Source organism: Sycon ciliatum, chromosome 11 (assembly GCF_964019385.1).
Source record: "Sycon ciliatum chromosome 11, ocSycCili1.1, whole genome shotgun sequence".
NCBI lineage: Eukaryota > Metazoa > Porifera > Calcarea > Leucosolenida > Sycettidae > Sycon > Sycon ciliatum.
The window spans coordinates 23,515,302-23,539,969 of NC_088653.1; the positions used below are offsets into that span (position 1 = coordinate 23,515,302).

At 47.6% G+C, this 24,668-nt stretch overlaps 2 protein-coding genes across 3 annotated transcripts in view; one reads left to right on the forward strand and one right to left on the reverse strand.

The window, feature by feature from the left end:
• The window catches only part of LOC135827753 (PMS1 protein homolog 1-like), a 28,734-nt gene extending 12,743 nt beyond the window's left edge, over positions 1-15,991 (reverse strand). Inside the window, exons 1-9 of the mRNA XM_065340203.1 lie at positions 15,580-15,991; positions 13,696-13,962; positions 13,348-13,533; positions 9,461-9,591; positions 8,272-8,395; positions 7,660-7,839; positions 4,760-5,336; positions 2,373-2,434; positions 190-855 (exon numbers count right to left, since the gene is read on the reverse strand). Coding sequence (XP_065196275.1) covers positions 190-855; positions 2,373-2,434; positions 4,760-5,336; positions 7,660-7,839; positions 8,272-8,395; positions 9,461-9,591; positions 13,348-13,533; positions 13,696-13,962; positions 15,580-15,711 — 2,325 coding nt within the window. The 5' untranslated portion in view covers positions 15,712-15,991. The remainder of the gene's footprint in view (positions 1-189; positions 856-2,372; positions 2,435-4,759; positions 5,337-7,659; positions 7,840-8,271; positions 8,396-9,460; positions 9,592-13,347; positions 13,534-13,695; positions 13,963-15,579) is intronic.
• A 148-nt stretch (positions 15,992-16,139) lies between these two features.
• LOC135827759 (L-fucono-1,5-lactonase-like) overlaps positions 16,140-24,668 on the forward strand; it is a 48,849-nt gene continuing 40,320 nt past the window's right edge. Inside the window, exons 1-2 of one of the 2 annotated variants that reach the window (XM_065340209.1) lie at positions 16,140-16,397; positions 20,997-21,155. In XM_065340209.1, the coding sequence (XP_065196281.1) occupies positions 16,373-16,397; positions 20,997-21,155 (184 nt within the window). In that variant the 5' untranslated portion in view covers positions 16,140-16,372. The remainder of the gene's footprint in view (positions 16,398-20,996; positions 21,156-24,668) is intronic. The other variant, XM_065340208.1, reaches the window with a different exon arrangement.

The following is a 24,668-nucleotide window of genomic DNA, read 5'->3' on the forward strand; positions in this document are numbered from 1 at the left end:
TGCACCCCCCCCCCCCCCCCACACACACACACCATGTACCGTGTACAATAGCAGATCTGACACCCACACACGCACCCACCCACATGCACACCCACGTGCATTCCGCACTCATGTGTGTGCGAGCGCTCGCACACCCAGCCACACTGCACACACCACATGCACGACCGTATTCAATAAGCAACTACCCACCTCATTGGTCAAGGGTTTTATCGAGTACGGCAACTTCACCTGGCGCATTGGTTGACGTTTCAAGCTCGACGGAGTGGCAGTCGCAGGTTTAGACCGCTTCGCCGCCGGAGTTGATGGCAGTAAAGCGCTTCGCTTCTCAGCAGCACCGACGTTGGCACTGAGAGATACAGTCGGTGGTGCTGTGGCCTCCATGGGCTGCTGTGACGGTGTTTGAGACAACTGTGACGCGTCGAGAGAGAAATTCGGAAGACCTATTGCAGGCGAGGAGGAAGCGGTGCGGGCGGGGACATCGAACAAAACCGGAGAAACCAGCGGTGGTGCATCCGCTCGAGCAGCTAGCGGTGTTGCAGCGGGTTTGCGCTGTGCCAGAGCTGTAGCCAGCACAGCAGTCTCGGGGAAATCGACAACAATAGGACGGTGGGTATACTCTCTCGTCACACTGTCTGCTGGTGCTCCGATGTCACCAGCTCTTCCGACTCCTGGAGCTGAAGGCTTGTCATGTCCACTGTCCTCTCCGCCGTGAGAATTTGAAGACAACTGCGCAGAGGATGCAGACATGTTGCAACGACTTGAACTGACTTGTGCTGCGGTTGATCTGTTCGTCACAGCTGCTCCAGTACTGCTGCTACTAGTAGCGACTGTCCTGGGCGCCAGGAACATTACGGGCTGCATGCACAGGCAAGTAACAAGCAAACAGGAAAACACAAACAGGACACCGCTAAAGTAGAAGCACAAACACTGAGTTGATCTATAGAAAGGAAAAAGGACCAAGGAACTACAAGTTACGCTATAATGTCCGCTAACACCACCAGTTACTAAACAATCAGCTCATCAGCTCTTGGTCCTTTTTCTTTTCCATGAATTATTCCTTGGCTCTCCATCCGAGTCCATACTGAGTTGATCGTATATGACATCAACAAACACAGACGAATCTAATGCCACAGTCAGACAGACCAGCTTTTCTGCATTCGTACTTGTAGAAACCCCGCCACCCTCACCCTGTGCAAATCACCATTTCCTCTCGTGCAAAGTCTAAAAAAAAGCACTGAAAATCGTAAATCTGCCCCAGGACAGAGTTCGAATGGACCTTGAAGTAACTGCAGGATCCTGTTACTCGATCCGGATCCGGATTTGAGCAAAACAAACAAAAAACTTAAAAACATGAAATAGAAAAAAGGTCAGGTATTGCACGACTGCCAGGAGGTTCCTTCAGTTTGGCAAAAACCCATGCCGCCAGCACCCACAATTCAACACAACAATAAACTACAGCCAATAAGGACAGCAGGGCTGGAAGATTCTTCCTGGCAGTCACAGCTCCACTCCACCACAGCTCAACAGAAATAGATGCTGAATGAACATGACAGATGGTGCATAGATCAGCAGTATAAAGGAAGTATGTGTGGCGCTAAATAATAAATATCTGACAGGGAAGTTTACACACAACTACCAGGTGTGAAAAGTATGTGAACCAGGTGCTGAGTGCGCTAAATCCACCATTTGTGAGCGTGTAGGAATTTCTCACTCACAGCTTATCTGATAGCATGGTTGGCAATGCAGGCTAAAATGCACTTGATGGACAGAGTGCAGTTCTGGGCAGAGAAATCCAACCCGATGAATAAAGTAGTGCCGCATTGGAGTGCACGGACTGTGGTGTTTGGTGCTAGTGCCACATAGCCCTGGGCTCTATTCTATTCACACTCTGCTGAATTTCTGTCACCACACTGTAGTTCTCACTGATGGCGACACTCTCATCACTGCCTTATTTCACTCCAACCCAGGGTGCACATAGGCAGCACTCGTATGGTTTGAGGCCCCTTGGCCAGCCAGCCATGCACTGGGCCTCAAATAGCATGGCAAGCACAGTAGAGGTAGGATGGTATCACACCCACAAACGCACACGCACGCACACACACACACCCACACACACACGCACACCCACCCACCCACACACACACACACGCACACATACACACACATATGCACCCCCCCCCCACACACACACGCACACAAACGCACGCACGCACGCACACGCACACACACACACACACACACACACGCACACGCAAACACACACACACACACACACACACAAACACAAACACACACGCAAACACTTGCCCACACACAGATGCTATCAAAAGCATTAGAAGCAGGAAGCTACTACCTAGATGAGAAAGACTTACCTCGACAGTATTGCCATCCTCGGTGGCTAACTCATGTCCACGACTCCAGCCATCACTGCCAACTGCAAGAGCAACACAACAAAGCAACATTGTCTCAACGTTAACACTTTCGGAATACTAGTACGTGTACTTGTAAATACCAACATTGATCTCTGAAAGGCACAGAAGTATCACGTACATAATGACCTACTGGTTGGAAACGATTACTATTTCGATGTGATAGGCTGTGAACATATCCGGCTAGCAGACAGTTTAATGTTATTGGATTCAAAGATTGGTTTCATTCCATCGGGCAGAATTGCAATGGAAAAAGACAAGGACACGTCTGTCATGTTACTATCAGGCATGCGCACTGCAGTCACGAGCATGCCAGAGTTTTCGATTGAGAACTTTTGGAAACTCGAATCAATCATGACGCTCGCCTGCGGTCCTCGCAAAAATACGTTGGTGAAAGGATTATCCGGCACAGTTGCGGCCAAGGACAAGCCAATGCAATGCTCCAAATCCGCAGACAACCATCACATACTGCAGCAGGCAAATGCCCAGTTATCCTCTGTCATTGCCCTGCTGAGGAATGCCTTCCTAGAGCTATCGTAAGAGAGGCGCGATCTGATGAAGTCTGGCATTGATCGTGGTTAACATGTTCTGCGTGCTGCCAGCGTTTCCGGTTACCAACTGTCTGTTCGGTGACAAGATTCAAGAGGCAGTAAAGGAGATCAGTGAGAATTCGAGGGTTTCTTAGTCTATTCAGCACTACCACCCCTTTGACTGCAACGGTTCTCAGCCTAGCAACAAGCCTGGGCTAGGCCGTGGTTTAAACCGGAGGGGCATGTCCGCCCCACCAAAGGGCAAGCAAGAGAACAGGCGTCAATCGTTCTACAAGCCGAGCTAAGCCAAGGCAGGCCGAGCCATTAACTGTAAGAACAGCAGGAAGAACTGCGTTAAACATTGATGCATGGACGGCTTTGACACATGATCGCGTTGTGCTTGACAATTTTCAGGGTGTGAAGCTTGACGTCATAACTTTCCCATGGATAGATTCTACTCCTCTGCCTAGTAACATGTCTGTGGATGACTGAACATGTATGGATAAGGGAGTGGAAGTCATGCTAGCCAAGGGTGCAGACATCCCGGCTTCCCTTCACTCGAGCCATTTTGTTTCGAGTATGTTTGTCGTTGATAAGAAATCAGGGGACGTGCGTCCCATTATCCATATGAAGCAGCTCAATAAGTTCATTCACCAATAGCATTTCAATTCGAAAATGAAGCATGTGTTGTCATTTCCCCATTCATTCGAAAGGGCATGTAAATGACTTTCCTAGAACTTTCTGATGCATACTTTACACTGCCTGCCCCTGTTTTGGTGCGGGTGCAAACACCAGCAGGGGAAGAAGCAGTAAAATCCAACGAACGCCACCCGAAACAGCAGAGGAGTCCTCAGCCCCACTAGCTCCAGCTTGCATAATGATAAAAACGACGACAGGAGACTAGGAAAATGAAGAGGAAAAGGGACTAATAATGCGGCCGTGCAAATTTCTGCGCACCGTATTTTCCGGAGTATAAGCCACACTTCAAACACTTGTAATTCACCCAAGAAAAAGTCAATGTGGGTTGCTGTAAAAGCCATACTATTACGAAGTGCTAACTCTAACGAGTTAACGAGGAGCAATCTGTCGTTAAAATAGAAATCGTTATACAGAAATCGATACATATACTGTCCTATTGAGCGTTGAGAATGAGACAGAATCGTTACCTTTGGTACGCGTAAACCAGTCAATTTGGGAAATTGTTATATATGCGCCTCGTTAGAATAATGGCTTTTACAGTATACTTCAATGGTCAAATGAGCGGTAGCATACTGGGTAGATGTCTGCATTTACAAACAAATCTGGATGCGGCGTATACAGTACTCCGGAAAATACGGTAATTGCCAGTTACTCACATTCTATTTACTAGTTGAGGGAATGGGAAAAGGAAAAGTCTGAAGAAAAAATTGGCTGTCACCACCAGGACTCGAACATTCTAGCAAAATTTCCGCATTGACCTCATATATTCCTTGAAATGTTTGATGGCAGAGCGCAGTAATACTGTGCATCCACCGGCGCTCTGCGATTTCAGTGAAAGTCCGCTGCTGAAACTGTGAGTAGCGGCTGATAGGTCTACAGTGAAGTGTGCAAAAGTCTAGTGTGCCTCGCCAGGTGCTAAGCTAGCGCATGCACGGTGCATTGCCTGCATAACGGTTCATGATCATTGCAAAAACGTTGCATAGTTGACTGTTTTCGTTTGCATTCTTATGCGTATAATTTGAGGGATTTGTCGCGCAAATCATGGTGATACGAATATACATGTACTACGAGATTAGAAGTTTTAGAACAATCAGAACCTACCTTCAGCAAGACCATCAGTTCCCTCTGCAATTGTCCTGGGCGATTTTGGCACGGCTTGCACTTCAGAGTGGCCGTTATCTCCGCTGGGCATAGTTGCATCAGAGTCGACAGTCACGCGGTGTTGCTCGCCGGCAGACTGTGTGAAGAGAGCTGAGGCATGAATGAAACTCGACGGTGGCGTGGGGAGGTCGGGAAAGCCTGGACTGTCGGGGATAGCTTGAGTCCCGCCAGCACCAGCACTGGTATCTGTTGTAGTAGAAGCTGCTCCGGGAACATCAGCACTTTCGTCGTCCAGAACAAGATCATCGTCGACCAGATCCACCCACTGCGATTTGCTCAGCAGATCGAGGTCCGCCGCGGCATTACCAACAAAGTCATCGTCCTCGGTTGGAACATCCGCGACTGACGCTTGATTCATGGCAGGGGCGTTCGTGGAGCGCGACTCCGTTTTCCGTGCAGTGCTTTTCATAGTCGGCTCCTCAGCATCCTGAGTAGTTGCTGCACCTGTCTGTGCTGGCATGCTTGCAGCGGGATAAGCCTCTTGCAGCAGCTCATCAACAGCCTCCAGGAGAAGTTCCTATGCCAGGTAGCACAACCACCAGAAAGAACCAGCTTGTTTCAAAGGAGCCCTGCGCAAGCTAAGCTAGCACCGACACTGAAGCTTACTTCTACTAAACAAGGACAGCCATGACCACACAAACACTAAACAAGGACAGCCCTGACCCCACAGACACTAAAGTAGGACAGCCATGACCACACAGACACTCTGTTCAAGTGACAGTCGTAGGAAGCCAGTATGGAGTACAATGCATACACCTTCCCTCTGATGAAGCTACAGCGCTAGACAGAAACCGGACAGGTTGTTTACAACTCACTGGCTGATATAAATACTACACATGATATTATCATGGGTAGTGATTACCATGCAAGATCGCATCACTCCTTACCTAGGGATATCAGCGCGGACACTGCGCAGGGCTTTGCGCATTCAATGATGTAATCGATTTTTCAACGCGGCTATGGCAGACTGAAAAAAAAATGGCGATCGCCAAAAACGGGCTCAGTGAGTCGGTATTTGACGACTCCCCGATGCAGCTCGACCTAGATTTTGAAGTTCGGAACATTCTTAGAGAGAAAAAGAGGGACAGAGATAAGAGAGAGAGAGAAAGAGAGGGCTAGAAAGAAAGATTACTGAAGCTACAGTCCATTCAGAAAAAGATGGGCCCTGGCTCTCGCGAGCTCCCGTATTTGGCGATTTTTCGTGATTTCATTGTACACGGTGCAGTGCTGCGAAATTTGAACTTTGAAAAAGAGTCCAAAAAGGGTACCTGAACTGGGGTTCGAACCCCACAATGCACTGTTGCAGGCAGGGTCAAACGGCCTGGATGTTGATGGTTTTTTCCAATTCAATGCTTCTGGGGCAAAACCTGGCCGATATCCTATTCTTGTTATGGCTTGCTTTTTGGACAAATAGACTTCAGAAACAAAATTGGAAGAGGATTCCATAGGGGATTGCAGAAAAAAATTCTAAAAAAACTCAAAGTTTGACCCATTTATGGCCAAAAGCTAGAGGTCCATCTGTTTCTGAATGGACTGTAATGCTTGAGTAGAGTCACTAGAAGTTCTGGGCACACTGATAGGCTAATATCATCTGACGATTTCCACAGCTTGTGCCGCTTGTTGCAGAGCATAAGTGAAAATGCGCCGCCAGAAGATCGACGATCGTGAAGTCGGCTTTGAGTAGATTTGGCTTTCGCCATCCTGAGGAGCCGCTCCTGTTGCCTGTGAGAACCAAACCAAGTCTCCATACGACCACTCGAACAAAACCCTGTCCGGAACAACGGCCCATATGCACGGCGATATGTCAGAAATGCAGAAACTCACAAGAACGAACAGCGTCAAGTGGAGCATGAACGCTTCGGTCAAATTTCCTGCCAGCTCTCAACATCCAACATCAAGTATTTCTGCCGGGTTTACCATTGAATCCAGAGCTTTCCCCGGTTAAATCCAAAGATTTTCAACACGGAGATCGTGGCAACGATCGGCATGATCGCCATTTTCCGCTCTGAAAGAACCCTGTCGTTTGGAACGAAAACAGCTTCGCGCCTTCCAACGAAAGCTACAAATCGATTCCAGAACACATGGGCGGCCAACATACCAAACAAGATCCCATTCTGGTAAGCAGGTAGCCTGTAACCACCATCTCCTTGCAAGGAAATTTCAGCCATTTCTCCTTCGTTCAAGATCTCAATTTTCTGCAAAAAATAGCCAGTGTTGGGCAAAAATTCTGCATGCCACTTCTGATGCACGTTTGGCTGCATGCGCGAACTGCATGCGCAGTGCACGCGCTGAGATCCCTACCTTACCCCTATAGGCTATACCTAGCACTGCAACAATACACAGCACCCACCCACTTCAGTTCAGTCCACCATAACATGCAAACAGTACATGTACTGTCGTGGACATGGGAATCCAGTCGATTGACCGGGGCCGGCGCCCTCGATGCGTACAGAACGCTGCGTGCAGTGCACATGTTGATCCGATGCGACCAGCGCACAAATGCATGTGTGTACCACTTATCCACGGCTGCATGGCCAGCACCCTGGGGCCACTAGACGTGCGACCGGATTTCCATGTCCACGACAGTCATACAGCATAGTTAGTCATATGTACACCCATACATGTACATACTGTACATGCACATACGTTTACCACCATGGTACATATACAAACCCATGTGCTTCCAGCTAGAGAACTCAGAACTCAGAGCAAATCTCTGGGTGAGGAAACAGCAGTGGAGATAACCCATTCAAGCAAGCCCCCCCCCCCACACACACACTCAAAGCAGGCTATAAGTGCACGACTTTCTTGTGACTTCACAATAGTGTTCGTTCACCTACCTCCTGATCAATGAGGACAATGTTCTTGGCAGGATTGACATTGACGTCCACACGTGTAGTCGGCAGAGTAATCATGAGGCAATATGCTGGATGACTGCGAGAGCTACCAGCCACAGCTGCACCGCTAACGGAGGCCATTGCGCCTGCGAGTAACGCCGGCGTAATTGTGCTCTTCAACTTCTGCAGTAGAGAAACAATGGGAACGGATTAGAACAAAACGCTGTGCGATGATTCATGAACATTAGGCTGAGTAGGGGGTGATCGGGCCTTGAGTCGTACACGGTATTGAGTGGTGAGCTGCCACCAGATCCTGGGATGGGCGCCTGCGTGCACACACGCACATCGGTGTTTCTGCTTGTTCCAAATTCGGCACTTCAAGGTACGACAAACACAACCCAAATAATAATAATAATCAACACAGTTCGCATCTAGCCCAAATGAAACACATGGGGTTAACGCATCTGTCTGCAGGAATAAGTTAGGTGATACAATTGATAGTAGCTGGTAGTCGGGGCAAGCTGGACAAATTCAGGGGACATGGGAAATACTACCCAAAGTAATAATGAACACTAAGAAAAGTTCAAGTGCGTCGCGAGCATACACCAAGCTAACCTTGTGCAGCGCCTGGTAGTCGACTGGACGATTATTCATGATAATGAAACTACGGTTGGACGTGCTGCGCAAAACCGATGCCGTGCTTGCCAGCGGCTTGGGAAGCAACGCAGATATGTGAATGCTGTGGAGCACAACAAACACACATGACAAGAAGACTAGAAGAAAACAGGACCGGGGACTACAGCAACCGGGCAATGCTATGTGCGGCGGGGAGGGGGGCAATGGGGGCTGCGCAAGACTGATGCTGTGCTTTCCAGCGGCTTGGGAAGCAATGCAGATATGTGAATGCTGTGCAACACAAAAAACACAAGACATGCGCGCTAATCCTGATATGTAGGAATGCGGTTACCCTTGCGACTGATAGCTATGTACAAGATTAGGGCTGAAACGATTACCTATACCAATAACTCGGTAAGCGATTGATAATTCCTTACCAATCAAGTAATCAATAAACTGTTGAACGGTACCTTTCGGCTGTTGAATAATACAAGAAACTAACTCTCCTCCTCTCCTCCCTTCGTTGTTTGAAGTTATTGGTGTAAGTAATGGCTACCGAGGGTAGCAATGGTCGGCTTTAGAGCGCATGGAGGAGGAGAGTTAGTTTCTTGTATTAATCAAGTAATCGTTACGTTATAGATTACTTGTTAGGGATTTTGAGTACAAAAAGTACTGAAAACCCTCGTTTTGCGAACTGCCATGTTTCGGAGCTATCCTGTTACTAATGCAGATTTTTGGTATTGTGAAAGCCTAGCTTTTGGAAATAGAGTAAATTTTGCACAAAATTCTGACACTGTTTGCCAACGATTATAATCAATTAATCGATCGTTAAGCTGAAGAGTAATGGATGGGTGAAAATCCACGATTGTTTCAGCCCTATACAGTAACAAGATATATAACATGAATACTATAGACAAAACAGGACCGGGGACTTCAACAACAGAGCAATACTATGTGCTATGTGCTATGCGGGTAATGTACCAGCATCACAATACACTGAGCGCAGCAATAGACTTCGTCTTCAACAGTCAGTCCACGTGAACACAGAGCACAGGCGATCAGTGCAGAAGAACACTGTCGACTGGACGTGACTGCGTTCAAACGATGCACGTGAAACCAACGTTGAAAACATGGCGCGCACTGTTAGTGCGCTATAGACTATAGTGTCAGGTTTAGGGCTGGAACTCACCTCGCTTCTGCACTCGCCTGTATATCCTTTCCCGTGCCGTAGTGCATCTTCAATTGCGAGAATGTAGACGTACCAAACACGGCCACTGCAGCCGCTGTGAAATCACCACCACTGGGTCGCTGCCATACAGTCTGTGCACAAGTAAACGTGGTAAGGGAAAGTCCCCAGAACACAGTGAGTGTATTGGTGTTAGTAGCATTGCACTTGATCTGTTACCTATTTTATGCCAGAGATGGAACATCATGCAGAGTCACACGTGGCAATCAGGAAAATACACACTGCTATTGGGTAATGCACACACACAGACACGGGCAGGCAGACAGACAGACAGACAGACAGACACACACACGATGGACACATGTGTATGAATACTTGAACATACACACAGGCATGTGATAAACGGACTACTGAGTATTATAGATCAGGAACTGTGACTGGTACAAATCTATAATTCATCTGATAACAGAATGGACGAGTGCAAAGAAATGTGGCATTATACATTCCATTAGAACAAGTAAATCTTTGGGCGTACAACCTTATTATGATCACACCAGAGCAGTTCAGGACAAGACAAAAAGGGAACTGTTGACTTCAAGATCAAAGCTAGAACGCCGAACTAGAACGACAGAGAAGCTCAGCAGCACAACGGAAAAGCATGCGCGGCTGATACAACTTAGAGTAGAGGAGTAGAAAGATAATGATCTATCACGTGAGGTAGCTCACTAGTACGGATATCACATCTCTCCACCATTAGATGAGGAACACATAAGCAATAGTATGAGAAATGAGTTCACTATAATTTGTTGCTGATACGAGAAGCGAGTTCAATGTAACACACTAAGGAACTGCAAATATCAACAGAGAGCTGAACGCAAAACCCAGCAGGTCTGCAGTTACAAGTTCATACGATCAGGGGACTTCCTTGAGCGTGTAGACCTGCGCAGATTAGAGCTAGGAGAATTAACAGAGATAGCAGAAGACTGAGTAGAAGATTCAGCAGACGGTGCAGCAAATGCAGAAGAGGATAGCGATGTTGATTCCACATCCTGGCGGCTGGCGGCAACCTCTGGCTGTGACGGCTGTGGTGATTCGGCATCTGCATGTGACGGCGGCTGTGCAGTTGCCAAAGTTGAAGTTGAAGTTGATGGCGGTGATGACCGGTCGGATATGCCTGCACTCTCGGGTAGCATTTCTCCTCCCTCGGACGGAAGACGGCGTCTAATGTGATCAGCATGGCGCTTCCATATGCGACCATCATCCAGACGTACAGTAAACGTGGCTGGACCAAGACATTCTTCCAGCACACCAGGCATCCATTTAGGCGTTGATGTGAAGTTAATCACCCAAACAGCATCACCACAACAGAGATCCGACGCCCGAGCTGTGCGACGGTCAACAGCAGCACCTTGCCTGTTCAAGACACGTGCTGATGTATCTGGAAACGTCAGGTCAAGACGAGAACGTGGCGTGCGGTTCATAAGCAGCTGAAATGGTGACTGGCCTGTTGTTGACTGAGGCGTTAAGCGATAATGAAACAGAAAGCGGTGTAACCGTGACGCTAGGTCTCCACCAGCACCTGACAATTTCTTCAAGCCGGATTTGACTGTTTGAACTGCTCGTTCAGCAAGACCGTTGCTTGCTGGGTGGTAGGGTGAAACCAAGGTATGCTTGATACCGTTACTTGAGCAGAATTGTTGAAACTCCGAGCTGGTGAACACTGAGCCATTATCCGAGACAAGCTGTTGCGGAAGACCATGTGTAGCGAAACACTCACGAAGCTTGCCAATGGTAGCTGTCGACGTAGCAGATGGAACGGCGTGCACGTCGATGTACTTGCTGTGGCTGTCGACGATCACAAGTAGCATCTTGCCTTCCACAGGGCCTGCATAATCAATGTGCAGTCGGGTCCAGGGTTTGCCTGGCCACTCCCAGGGATGCAATGGCTGTAGTGCTGGAGACTTCTGGGTTGCTTGACATGGCTCACAGCTGCGGACCTTGAGTTCAATTTCGGCATCGATCGATGGCCACCAGACGTAGCTGCGGGCGAGCGACTTCATTCTGGTTATGCCGGGATGGCTGAAATGTAACTCTTCCAGTAACTTTTCTCGGCCTTGGGGCGGAATGACAACGCGAGACCCTAACAGTAAGCACCCATCGATGATGGAGAGTTCACTTCGACGACGGTAGTACGCTTGGTAATCGCTATGCACGTCGTTAGGCCAGCCTTCCTGGACGTACTTAAGAATTAATGCAAGTACTGGATCACGGCGAGACCATTGCGCAACGCTCGATGATGTCACGGGAGTTCCGTCCAAAACAGTCATTGACAAAACTGTTTCAGCCGGCACGGGAACCTGGAATTCTGGCGTTGGTGCCGGCAGACGACTGAGACCATCAGCGTTTCCATTCGATTTGCCGGGCTTGTACTGTAGCTCATAGTCATAGTTGGCTAACATCAGCGCCCAACGCTGAATACGACCGCTGGCCATAGCAGGAACGGGCCGACACTCGCTGAACAAACCCAGCAGAGGTTTGTGGTCTGTTTGAAGAGTGAATGATTGGCCATACAGGTACTTGTGGAATCGTTTGACAGCGAAAACCATGGCGAGGCCTTCCTTCTCAATCTGTGCGTAGTTTCGTTCTGCTGACGACAGGGTACGTGATGCGAAGATTACCGGATGCTCCTCGCCATTGACAACATGCGACAAAACTGCACCAATGCCGTACGGTGAGGCATCACAGCTCACAATAATTGGTAGTTTAGGGTCGTAATGCACACGGACGGGTGAGTCAATGAGCAGCTTCTTGCTACTCTCGAATGCGGACTGTTGACGATGAGACCAGTCCCAACTCTTGGAAGACAATAGTTCATACAACGGAGCAAGTACTGAGCTCAGGTTAGGAATGAACTTGTGGTAGTAGTTGATTAGTCCAAGGTAGCTTCTCAGCTCTTGCACATCGGTAGGAGCCCTTGCATCAATGACATCTTGCACTTTCTCCTTGGTTGGCTTAATTCCAGATGCATCGATGATGTGACCTAAGAATGTCACAGAGGACCTTGCAAATGAACATTTGGTGCGGTTCAAACGCAATCCAGCTGCGTTGAGACGTTCCAGAACCATGTTCAGATGTTTGTCGTGTTCTTCACGAGTTGTGCCAGAGACAAGGATGTCATCCAAGTAGATCACGACCATTGGTATTCCAGCTAGCAATTGGTCGAGCGTACGTTGAAATATGCTCGGGGCCGAAGACACACCAAAAGGCAGTCGGTTGTACACAAACAGTCCCTTCGTGGTGTTGATGGTGGTAAGAAGTTTAGACTGTTCATCCAGTGGTAATTGGAGATAAGCTTGACTGAGGTCCAGCTTGGTGAAGCAACAGCCATTAGCAAGTTTCACGCATCCTTCAAGTCGTCGTAACTTGTAATGCTACTGCTGTCAAAGGTTAGGTAGACGTCAAACACGTCCTCACCACCACCGTGCAAGAGTTGGGCTCTCTGCCGCTCGTCTTCCGTGATGTTTGCTGCAATCAAATAATTATCGAAACGAGCCAGCCATTTCTCCCAACGAGGGCCAACCGACTCAGGCGGTTCCAGATCAAACGGGTTCAATGATTTTACTGTGCTCATCGTGGCAGCTGAATCAAGGACTTCGTCGCCAAATATTATGATCACACCAGAGCAGTTCAGGACAAGACAAAAGGGGAACTGTTGACTTCAAGATCAAAGCTAGAACGCCGAACTAGAACGACAGAGAAGCTCAGCAGCACAACGGAAAAGCATGCGCGGCTGATACAACTTAGAGTAGAGGAGTAGAAAGATAATGATCTATCACGTGAGGTAGCTCACTAGTACGGATATCACATCCCTGTATACGCAGTCCACAAACCTGTTTGTTGTTGACCAGCTGCATTCGTACGCCAGGCACAGCTAGGGCTAGGCCAAGCAGACGATCCTCGACTTCACGCAACTCTTCCTTGCAGCGGCGAGCTGTCTTGAACACTTGCCGCCGTACAGGTAGATTAGCAAAGATATTCTGAGCAGTGATAGTTGTACCGACATCCCCAGCAGACGGCTGGAGAGAGAGTGAGAGAGAGAGAGTGGGGGGGGGGGGGGGAGAGAGAAATAGAGAGAAAATACTTGAGTATTTTATAGTCCACAGTATGTTACATATGATGTGCCTTTACACCAAACTGTATCCCTATACAAGCACTGCTACTCTGCTACGCAGGTCTACCTTTGTCGTCACAATGTGACCTTGCTTATCCAGCGAGTACTGGGAGGCGACATCATCATCGGCCGTGCGCGACGTAATCTTCACCGTGGCAACGCAGCACAGCGAGGAGAGCGCTTCGCCGCGAAAGCCGTAGCTGCGCACGTGCATCAGGTCATCGTGCGACGACAGCTTGCTGGTGTAGTGCGCCAGCGCCACATGGCATGCCTGCGACGGCGATATCCCACTGCCGTTGTCACGCACTTCTATCACGTCCAGGCCATAGTTCTCCTGCAGCGTGCAGAGAGAGAACAGAGAAAAAAAGAAAGAAACATATCCTAAAGCATGTCCGCCATTGCCCTCTGCCCACCCGATGCCCTTCGATGCAGTAATGACCTATTACTCTGGGCAAAGGAAATCTTTGAATTGTGTGTTGCTCCCTACGTGGGAGCTCGCGCTTTTCCTACTGACTCACTCGACTGACTGAAACCTCTTCTTCAAAGAACCTCAGGTCATTAAAAGGGGAAGTTAAGCCTGAAATCAAAAATTCACCAGTTGTAGTCCTCGGGGTGCTGAGTTGAATGGTTTTGGTCCGAAGAAGCTGAGACGCTCCCTTCCTTCTTTATTCCCAATCAAACTCACGCACTTCCACCGAAACTGGGTGACTGCACCCTACTAGATGGGGATTTGTATGTAAAATGTCACTAAAAGCGCCATTTCGTTCTTATGAAAGCACGGATGACCGCGATTGGCCGATATGGTGTAGTCTTTTGGACGCTGAGTCGACTGGTTTTGGTCAGAAAAGGCTGCGATGTAGCGTTCTGCCATTATTCCCAATCGAACATGGCTGAACAAGCGGTCACGTGCTCCTGCGTACACCAGTCACCTGGTCGCCGTTCCTGCAGGCTAGAACTTACAGCATGTTTGGGCGAGTTTCTCTCACTCGAGTTGAACCTTTGAACCTTTGAGTTGAACCTTGGTGTGAAAGTTGTCGCCTGCTGGCGCGGTGACTGGTGTACGCAGGAGCACGTGACCGCTTGTTCAACCATGTTCGATTGGGAAAAAGGGCCGAACGCTACATCGCAGCCTTTTCGGACCAAAACCAGTCGACTCAGCGTCCAAAAGACTACAACATATCAGCCAATCGCGGTCATCCGTGCTTTTATAAGAACGAAATGGCGCTTTTAGTGACATTTTGCATACAAATCCCCATCTAGTAGGGCGCAGTCACCCGGTTTCGGTGGAAGTGCGCGAGTTCGATTGTGAATATAGGAGGAAGGGAGCGTCTCAGGTTCCTCGGGCCAAGACCATTTGACTCAGCACCCCGAAGACTACAACTGGTGAACATTTGATTTTAGGCTTAACTTCCTACTTTTCGCCAAGGCCACCACCACTGGCACGTCCTGTTGTGCCCAGCATGCTGGGCTTGTGACTGGCTGGTTTGGAGGTGATGTTGTGAATGAGCAATGGTTCTCAATCCTTTCTTATTAGTATACTTAGATCTACATGATTGTATACGTGTCGTAAGTATAATTTTAGGTACATGTACCTGGTAACGTTATGTACTGTAGCGGACATGGAAATCCAGTCGATTGACCTGGGCCGGCGCCCTGAGCGCGTACAGAACGCTGCGTGCAGTGCACAGTCATGTTGATCCGATGCAACCAGGGCGCTGCAGCGCATAAATGCATGTGTGTACCGCTTATCCACGGCTGCACGGCCAGCGCCCTGGGGTCGCTAGACGTGCGACCGGATTTCCATGCCCACGACAGTAGCTACATACATGTCATGTACTTCCAGTGGTGACAAATTCTCTTTCGTTCTTTCTCCTCTACATGCCACTACCCGCACAACTGCTACAGCAGCTGTTATTTTCAATTCTGGATGGAGAGCAAATGGACATCTTACCAAGCGCACAGTGATATTGCTGGCACCTGCATCCAGGGAATTCTCCACCAGCTCCTTCACTGCAGCACTGACTGACGTTATAACTTGACCACTGGCTATTCGCTGGACGGTTGACGGAGGCAGTGCGTTCATTCTCACACATGTACTGTCAATTGTCGACTCCAGGCAGCTACAGGGCAGAACACAAGACTTAGTATTATACTGGAGGAGTTGAGGAAGAGAGTAATAGGAGCTTATCTACTCTTGGTAGTATACATTACTACTACTAATACTGCCAGTGCGAAAGCACACCCTACACACAGCTTTCAACAAGCAAGCAAGCTATTCACTTCGAGTCAAAGTCAAAATAAAAAGAGTCAAAGCCAAACGTTTCAATTCAGGGCAAAATGGACCACGTGGATGTGTATTGAATATTCCCGCCACATGCAAACATTTTCCGTCTGTTCATGTTATCATGATCCGCACGGATTTCAAATAATTTTTAAATTCTTTCTCAGTATGCGCATAGCTATAGCTCGGCCAGACGTCTAGCTAGACGTACAAAAGGCGTTGACCGTTGGCGTGCCAGTGATCTGGTGATCAGTGCACAAAATGAATGTGAACCGCCTCATGCCAACAAACAAAGAAAAACGTCTGGCGGTGCCCAGCAGGTTTAGCAATAATAATTAGGTGGTATGGACAGGGTGTGTCTCCTTCTGTAGTGTTATTCGAAATGATTGGCACTCACAACGCCCAATAGTCGTATCAGTTGCAATCGAGACGAAGAAACGCTGCGAGGAGAGTGTCCAGCAAGATGTCCTACGTTGATTCTCACCATCGTGAGTCGAGTATTGAAATTTAGTTAGTTTGTGGTCAAAAATTCAAAGCGATAATCATTTTGACATTGCACTATCGTGGCATAGCATAGATCATTTGATTACTAGTATCACAGTCATTTATAGGATGGAGGGCAAGCGTACGCGTAGTAGGGCTTTGCTCGACTATAATGTAGTACGTTAGGAGTAAAATCCCGAGTGAATGTATGGTCCCATCAGTCTGGCCAATCCGACATTGTAGTAGGTAGCTAGCAAAAGATAACATGCGCTACACAAATTGTGCATGTTTTTGCTAGCATTGTCGTGGGCGATACCACAACACTGCCAGTGCGTATACCTCCATCTTTTGATCATTACTACTACAGGGTTCTAGCCAAAGGGGTGTGGGGGGGGGGGGGGGTAGGGGGCGCAGCGCCCCCCTGTGAAAAAGTGCCGCCCCCTACGCATTTGTAGATTTTTGCGTTTTTTCATTACATTCAACGAAAAAGCAGTCGATAGTCACTACTAGAGGGTTCATTATAGGGTATTCGCACGACGTGAAAATGAACGAAAACACGTTTGCATAAAAGCGGACAAGCTGCCCATCGGATTCACACAGACAACAGACCCGTGCAAATCTCGCATGCGTCTGTGTACTAATGAACTTGAGTACCATACTCAAGTACTCTCGCTGTTTTACACGCGCAAAGCACGAACGTGGGCCTAGGACCGTCGATCAAGTTTATCAAGATTTTGCACGCGCTAGGGTCACACGAGTAAAAAGAGTGCCACACACGTGAGTTTGCGCGTCGTGTGAATCCTCTATAAAGGCACATTTGTCTGGGGTGAAGTCGCGGGCTCGCCCTGTACGTTGCACTTTGCATGGCAAGACAATTTTGGAAATGGAAAAAATGGGTTACAGGGTAACAGTTTCCAAGAGTACATGAAAACCAGAGTGTGCAGCTTGGGGCCTTTTCTGCTATGGGTGTCTGTCACGGCGGAATTCTGCGATTACATCATATTTGGCGCAGATCTGAGGCGGGAAATGGCGTAGTGCGTACAACTGAACTGCAGTTGTGCAGACAGAGACCTGCTTGAATCCTGCTTGTACGCGCTACATCACTAAAATGATGTAATCACGGAATTCCGCCGTGACAGCAACCCATCCGAGCTGCACACTCTGGTTTTCATGTACTCTTGCTGTTTCGCATGCCGGATATTGACACACATAATGGACAGAGCTAGAGAACAGCAGCGGAAGCATGTATAGCACGGCTGTGCATGTTGTACGCGTATCTGTGTTATTATTATTATTTATTATTATACCTATTAAAGTATACACAGTTAAGTTACCGCGTAAAGTAATAATCGTCTATAGTAATATATCGCCTATAGTGATCAAATTCTATTTTCAAAAGACCTCTACTACATTATTTTTGCATCGGCTAAAGTAATTGATGTGGAATCAAGTGGTGTCAAGAGGCGAACAGGAAGTTACTTCTTTGTGAAAATTTTGCTCCCAGTGTTGTTTCGTGAGTTCTACCTGTAGTGTTAGTTGTCCAAAATACCTCCATTGTGAGGATATGCTGACGTTGTGTGTGTGTCAGGAGCCTTGGTTGCACAGGCATGATAGGGTGCAGTTCTCACAGCACGTCGATCTGCGCTGCAACTAGCTATGCAGTGTGTATGTGCACGGCGCGCTGAGTCTTTTGATGCCCCACTCGCGTACAGTAACGTTACATGCAGTACTGTATAAGCAGAAATATTCGTCTGGAATTTAATTTCGTCTTTTTCGTCCAAGGAGCTTTTAGACTAAATTATATGTAGGACGAATATCGATTTGTCCAGCTTTTCTATACACTCTTATGATCCATGGACGAAATTTTCAACCGGACGAACTCCTTTTCTTTGGAGTTGGACGAAATTATTGACCGACGAAATTTTCTGCCTCTACAGTATCGGTCATAGTAATATTATTCCCGTAGCTATGCAGAAGACGTTACTTCAGTAACGTCTGGCGCTAGCCAGGGTCCACACAGCTTTAATTTGGTATTTGTTTGTTTGTGTGTTTGTTTGTTTGTTTGTGTCACGCCTGGCGCTATCCCGTATCTGTCCCGTATCTGTGACTACAAAGGCTCTACAGGATTGTACATAACAGCTGGCCACAATATCTGCTGGCTCCCGTATCTGTCCCGTAGCTGGCCACAAACAGCTGGCCACAATATTCGTATGTATATGTATACGACTCCCTGATGTAGAGGGAGATTTGGTAAGAAATAGGGAGACGAGGAGGAAATAAAATTAGAATGGATTAGTTGCGGAATAGGTGATAGGATGCGTCAGCAAAAACATACTTTGGAAGAGAGATCCCTCCGTCTCCAAAATAAGCGTGAACGGGCGATTCAGCGCCGGTCACAGGAAACGTCGGAGGAGAGATCCCGTCGACTCCAGAACGCCTGTGATCGGCAGAGTCAGCGCCAGTCCCAGGAAACGCCGGAAGAGACATCCCGTCGAGTCCAGAACGCCCGTGATCGGCAGAGTCAGCGCCGGTCCCAGGAAACGTCAGGACAGACATCAGCAGAGCTACGTCAACGTTATCTTCCCTGCAAGATTGCAATAGGTGGCTATACTGCTGGCGCTCTTCACGCGTCAAAGAGCACACCATTGCATGATTTATTTCCTCTACCATAGACCGCACAGTTTCCATGTGCGCAGCTGCAGTAGCGCGAAGCGAATCAGCACGATCAAGCCTCCTATGCTCATTTCTTGCATTTGTGTCGTCCGACGTTTCCTGTGACAGGCGCTGACTCTGCCGATCACGGGCGTTCTGGAGTCGACGGGATGTCTGGTTCGAATCCCAGGTTATGTCTTAAAAAAAAGGAATTTTTTAAAGAATTTATAACATCCCTATGCTTTTTTTGTCTAGGTCATCAAGGCAAAAAAGCATAGCGTAGGGCCCTGAGCTTCCAAGCTCTCTCGTATCGCTTTAATGTAGTGATAAAATGCTCAAAATCAAAGACCAACGCTATAGGCGATAGTATATCTTCCTGTTTTCTTTTTGTTACCATGGCTGGCTCGTTTCGCATTGGCTGCTGCCAATACGAATAAAAATAAATAATACAATGTACTGTGCAGAACATTGGTGTACTGCATCCTTACACTCTTACCTCATGAATTTATCCAGACCCATTGCCACCTGCTGGTATGCGTAAAACCAAGAGTACTGTACAGGCAGAAATATTCGTCTGGAATTTCATTTTGTCTTTTTCGTCCAAGGAGCTGTGGGACTAAATAAAATGCCGAACTAATATCGATTTGTCCAGCTTTTCAATACACTCTTATGATCCATGGACGAAATTTACAACCGGACAAACTCCCTTTCTTTGGAGTAGGACGAAATTATTGACCGACGAAATTTCTGCTTATAGAGTACATAAACCAGAGTGTGCAATTCAGCATATGCCGGGCCAGGTTCCGGACAGAGCAATTTTTGTGTAGGGCACCATGATGTCAAAATACGGTAAATTCCGGTGTCACGGGCGCTGCTGTTTTTAAAACATTTCCGATCGCGGGTTCCTAGACTCATCGAAAATGACCAACGACGAACTCCGCTGTCCCGAACTCGTGTGGGTTTATGGTCTCATCCTTTTATGTGATCGCAATCTTTCTGATGAGCAGCTTGTCCCATATTTAGCAGGCACAGTGGAACAGTGCAGGCAACTCTAGACTGTAGCATGTTTGTATACGTGGTTTTGCATGGTTCACGACCTTTGAACTGTGCTGGGCTAGTATCGTGGTGCGTTCAATGAACTTGCCCCGCAGAAATTACCAAGTGATTGTGTAGTACAGTGACCGAGATTATTCAGAGGTTCCACGGGGCGAAAACCCTCAAAAGCACGTCTTTTATTTAGGCGAGACCAAAATAAAATAGAGATTCCCGGGCCCTCGAGGCCTCCCGCACCAAAATCGAGCCAAAGCCAATTTTTTCAACAGTCCATGTACATGTACAGTACTGATCGTGTGAGTAGATCTGTGACGTGGAGTCACACAAACCCGGGCTTGTACGACTCCCTGATGTACAGATCAGGGCCATCATTGGCCGAAATATAGAAAAATTGAACGGGTAAACCGCGTAGATGTTTTCTGTAAAAAATGAATAAAAATTACCGGAAAATACTGTAAAAAAAGTTCAGCATGGTATGCATACATACATACAATGGAAGAAGATTTAAAAAATTAAAAATCCGCCCGCCCGCACCAATTTCACATGAGTCCTGCCCAGGAATCTCGATTTTATTTTGGTCTCGCCTTAGCAAGCTCGTACGAATTCACATACGCCATGATACGGCGTGTGTCACATGTGTACTAGACACGCTTTCCATGGCAGTGTAACCTTCACTACACAGTACCCAGATGTAACATACTTTTCTCTTTTCATTGGATATGCAGTAAGTACTTGTTTTAAGACGCGCTACATATCCTTGTCCAGCCATTGCACCTACAGAGTACCACTGCTAAAATATAGTACTGATATGGGATGCCTTGGAAGTGCATGTACGGCACACTGAAGTTTGACTGTAGTCTGCATGCTTGCAATGTCTCTATTCTCTCTGCGCACACTAGATTTCTGGGATCTGGAGAAGTTCCAGTACGATGGGTTCCCGCCGAAAGACACCGTCCTTCGCCAAACCTACCTGTTTCCTGATCTGAAGGCGGCCATTGCCGACACGCCGGTCAAGCACACGGTGTTTGTGCAGGTGTTCCATGGGTACGAGGAGAACGGTACGTGAACTCCTGTTGCTGTCGTGCTTGTTTTCTCATAGTCAGTCTGGGGATGAAACGATCACACCGATTACTCGGAACTTACTCGTTATGTCTATGATCGCTACTCGTTATGCTGTTATCGAGTATGCAGTACTTGTACATATGAATGGCTTCATTGCAAAACGCGCTAAACGCCAATCTCATGCATATGGCGTTTTCGGTGTCAATCGAATCAGTAGGGATCACTGCATCTGGTGGCCAAAAAAAATTCTCCAAAACGAGACATATCCCACTGAAAATCAACGTTGAAGTTGACGTTCTACTGCAAAACGCGATAAACACCACCGATGTTTTCGAGCAAAGTGCGACATATCCTGTCGCGCGGGCCAGCGTGACCTGTGACAAGCCAGCGAGTGCTGGCGCAGCATGTGGCAAACATCGCGACTACAAACTGAGTCCGTGCAAAATGTCGATGTCAGAGTTCAAAGTACAGTGTTTTCGTGTTGTTGCTTTGTAGCAGCTACATCTACGTTGTCATTTCGTTCTTTTTGTATCATCTTCTTCGTAGCTGTTGTTTTTTCGCTTTCGAAACTGAAAATGGCAGTATGCTGCTAGAGGCGTCAGTGAGGGACAACGCTGCTGCTGGCAGTGCTGTTGCTGCTGAGCTCCTTCAGAGTTCCGAACTCAGTGAAGTCGTTGCACTTGTATTTTCTAATCTCATAATACTGATTAGTCCGGCGAACTGGTCTGGTTTGGCCCGAAAATATTGAAGAATCACCTTGCTTGAGAAAATGGATGGCTCTTGATTTTTGAGAAAGCCTGCATTTGCATACATCACCCTACTCTTCTCATCTGCTAAGTTAGATTTGACCCAAACCCACCCAGTTGTTGATCACAGAAAATCGCTCCTCCTGAAAATTGGTCAAAATGGATTTATCTCGTTTTGCAATGAAGCCCTTCATATGCATACCTGTGTATAGTACTAGCTGAAAGTCACACTGTCTGCACTGCATAGTTAACCCCAGCACTGTGTGTCATCCAAGGTGACAAAATTCACACCTTTTTCTAGTCACCTTCGCACCTTTGGGATCCAGTGCCTGTGTGTACCACCTTCATTTTCGACTTGATTTTCGTTTTGACACGCGCGAACCGAACATTTGACTTGCTGATACATGTACGAGCGCATACTACATATAGTTGCATACTGTACTTTACAGTATGGACAAGTCATTCATGCACTATTGTCATGTTCCGGAGACCAGGGTCATTTTGATATGCCATACATATCCAGCATACTCTAATTTCAGAAATTTTCGGTGCTCAATATTTTCGGTATGAGGGCAAAAGGCCAGGTTAGGTGAACAGAAATTTTTCGGTACAGGGAAGCTGTTCCCTATTGGATTATGTGTGTTAGTGTTTGTTCGGTGTATTGAAATTTTAGGTATGAAGCAGATGCACCGAAAGTACCGAAAATAAAAGTACACCGAAAATTTGTGAAATTAGAGTACTCGTTTTATGATAACTCGATCGTTTATAATAAACGGTACTCGATAAGAAGAAATGGATGATCGTTTCATCCCTAGTTTATTATTAGTCACCATGGTGTTTGCTCCCCACACCGGAGCTCGCACTTTTCCGACGACTTGACTCTTTTCACGTGACGGCGGACTTCTCGTGTGCTCTGGATGGCAGTCTTGAGTCAGTCAAGTGTCAAGTAAAGTCGGCGGGAAAGTGCGAGCTCCGGTGTGGGGCGCAAACACCTTTCCTATGTAATCATCGCCGCCGAAGTCGCTGCCACTATTTCGTATTAAAACAATAGTCACAATAGCACATACAGTACTGTAACCAAGAGAATATAACCCCCCAAGAGTGTGCAACTCTGCATATGGGGTCTCCGACGGCGAAAACTCACATCACGTGTCTCAGGTACATTTCGTACTACGTACAAACGAAGGATAGCGTGCGCGCAATCCGAATATCTGCCATGATCATACTGGGGATTTGCATACGCGCAGCGAGTTCCTGTCAGAGTGTGCTTTTTTTATGACTCCACTGCTCGCTAAAAACGGACTGGAAACGTACAACTGTGACACTACACCACGTGATGTGAGTTTTCGCCGTCGGCGTACCCCACAGAAAGGGTTTCGTGAGTTGCACACTCTTGGGGGGTTATAAATTATACTCTTGCTGTAAGTCTACAAATGTTGGCCCCATTCAAATTTTCGGCCTGTATTGCTGCTGCCTGTATACACAGTCACACTGAACCGGGCAAAACAAAATTTCGGCCGCGACAAAATTTCGGTCAAAAATGCCCCGGCCGAAAATAGCCGAAAATAAAATATGCACCGAATATTTGTTGACGTACAGTAAGAAGAACAGTGTGTTAACGTGTTGCTGTTGTGTTTGTTTCATGTTGTCACGATAATATTTTCTGTGTTCTGCAAGTGCGCTGGATTTGACGTTCGTATGCGTTTTGGAATATTTGGCCACAGTAATGCATGGCTGGCATCGTAGTATATATGCTTTGCGGCGAAGGAATAACTAAGCGCAGATATCCCGTAAGGTGGAAGCGGGGATGGAAAAGGAAAGCAATACGTACGTCGACCGATGGTGATCACGGGAGAGAATGTTGAGGAAGATGCACTTGTTCTTATTTCTAATTGTTAGCTATATTCAATATCTTGCTACATGATGTTTCCGTGGTGTCATTCATGGTCTCCTTGTGCGTGTTTCTAGCGTAGATGGAAATGTGAAAATAGCACTCCGTGCAGGAAAATGAACAGAAATCTATGACAGGCCGAGACTGCGTATCACCCGACACCTATTTTACATAATGCGAAACCGACCCGTGGACCACGTGATGTGAGTTTCCGCCGGCGGAGACCCCATATGCATAGTCGCACACTCCCGGTGGGGGTAGGGGAGCTTATGTATTGTTCTTGGTCCGGGGGGGGGGGGGGGGGGGGGCATGAGGATGTGAAGTTGATTGCCCAGATGCAGTGGCACTTTACTGGCCTACTTGGTGCAACACGGCACGTTGCTTGATCCTCAAGTGTAGATTTGCGGAGTAGCACGGCGCTGTTTGCGATGGTTTGTGGTGCTTCACTTGTTTGCACGATTGCACTGGTCCAACTGGAATGATGTGAAGACTGCAATGCAGCGTTAAACGTGATAGAGAAGTAGACAGTCATAGAGGTCCAGCAGGACTTTACGGCTGAATCAAGGCCGAATGCGCACGGCCAAGGGTGCAGGCCAAGGTGCGCAGCGCCGATGCCTGCACCCGCGGCCGTACGCACGAGGCCTTGATGAAGGCGAAAAGTCCTGCCAGACCTCTATGATCGTGTTTCAGGTTTTCACTTTCTTTGCGCCGCGTATACTGTAAAACATGTAATTTTCGGTGTAACTTTAATTTCGGTGATTTCGGAGAGAAACCAGGCACCTAAAAGGCACTAGAGTATGCACTGTATGTGAAGGGAACGCTGGTCACCTAATTCTAAATTACACCTGAAACCTGGCAGGTGCCTGCCACCA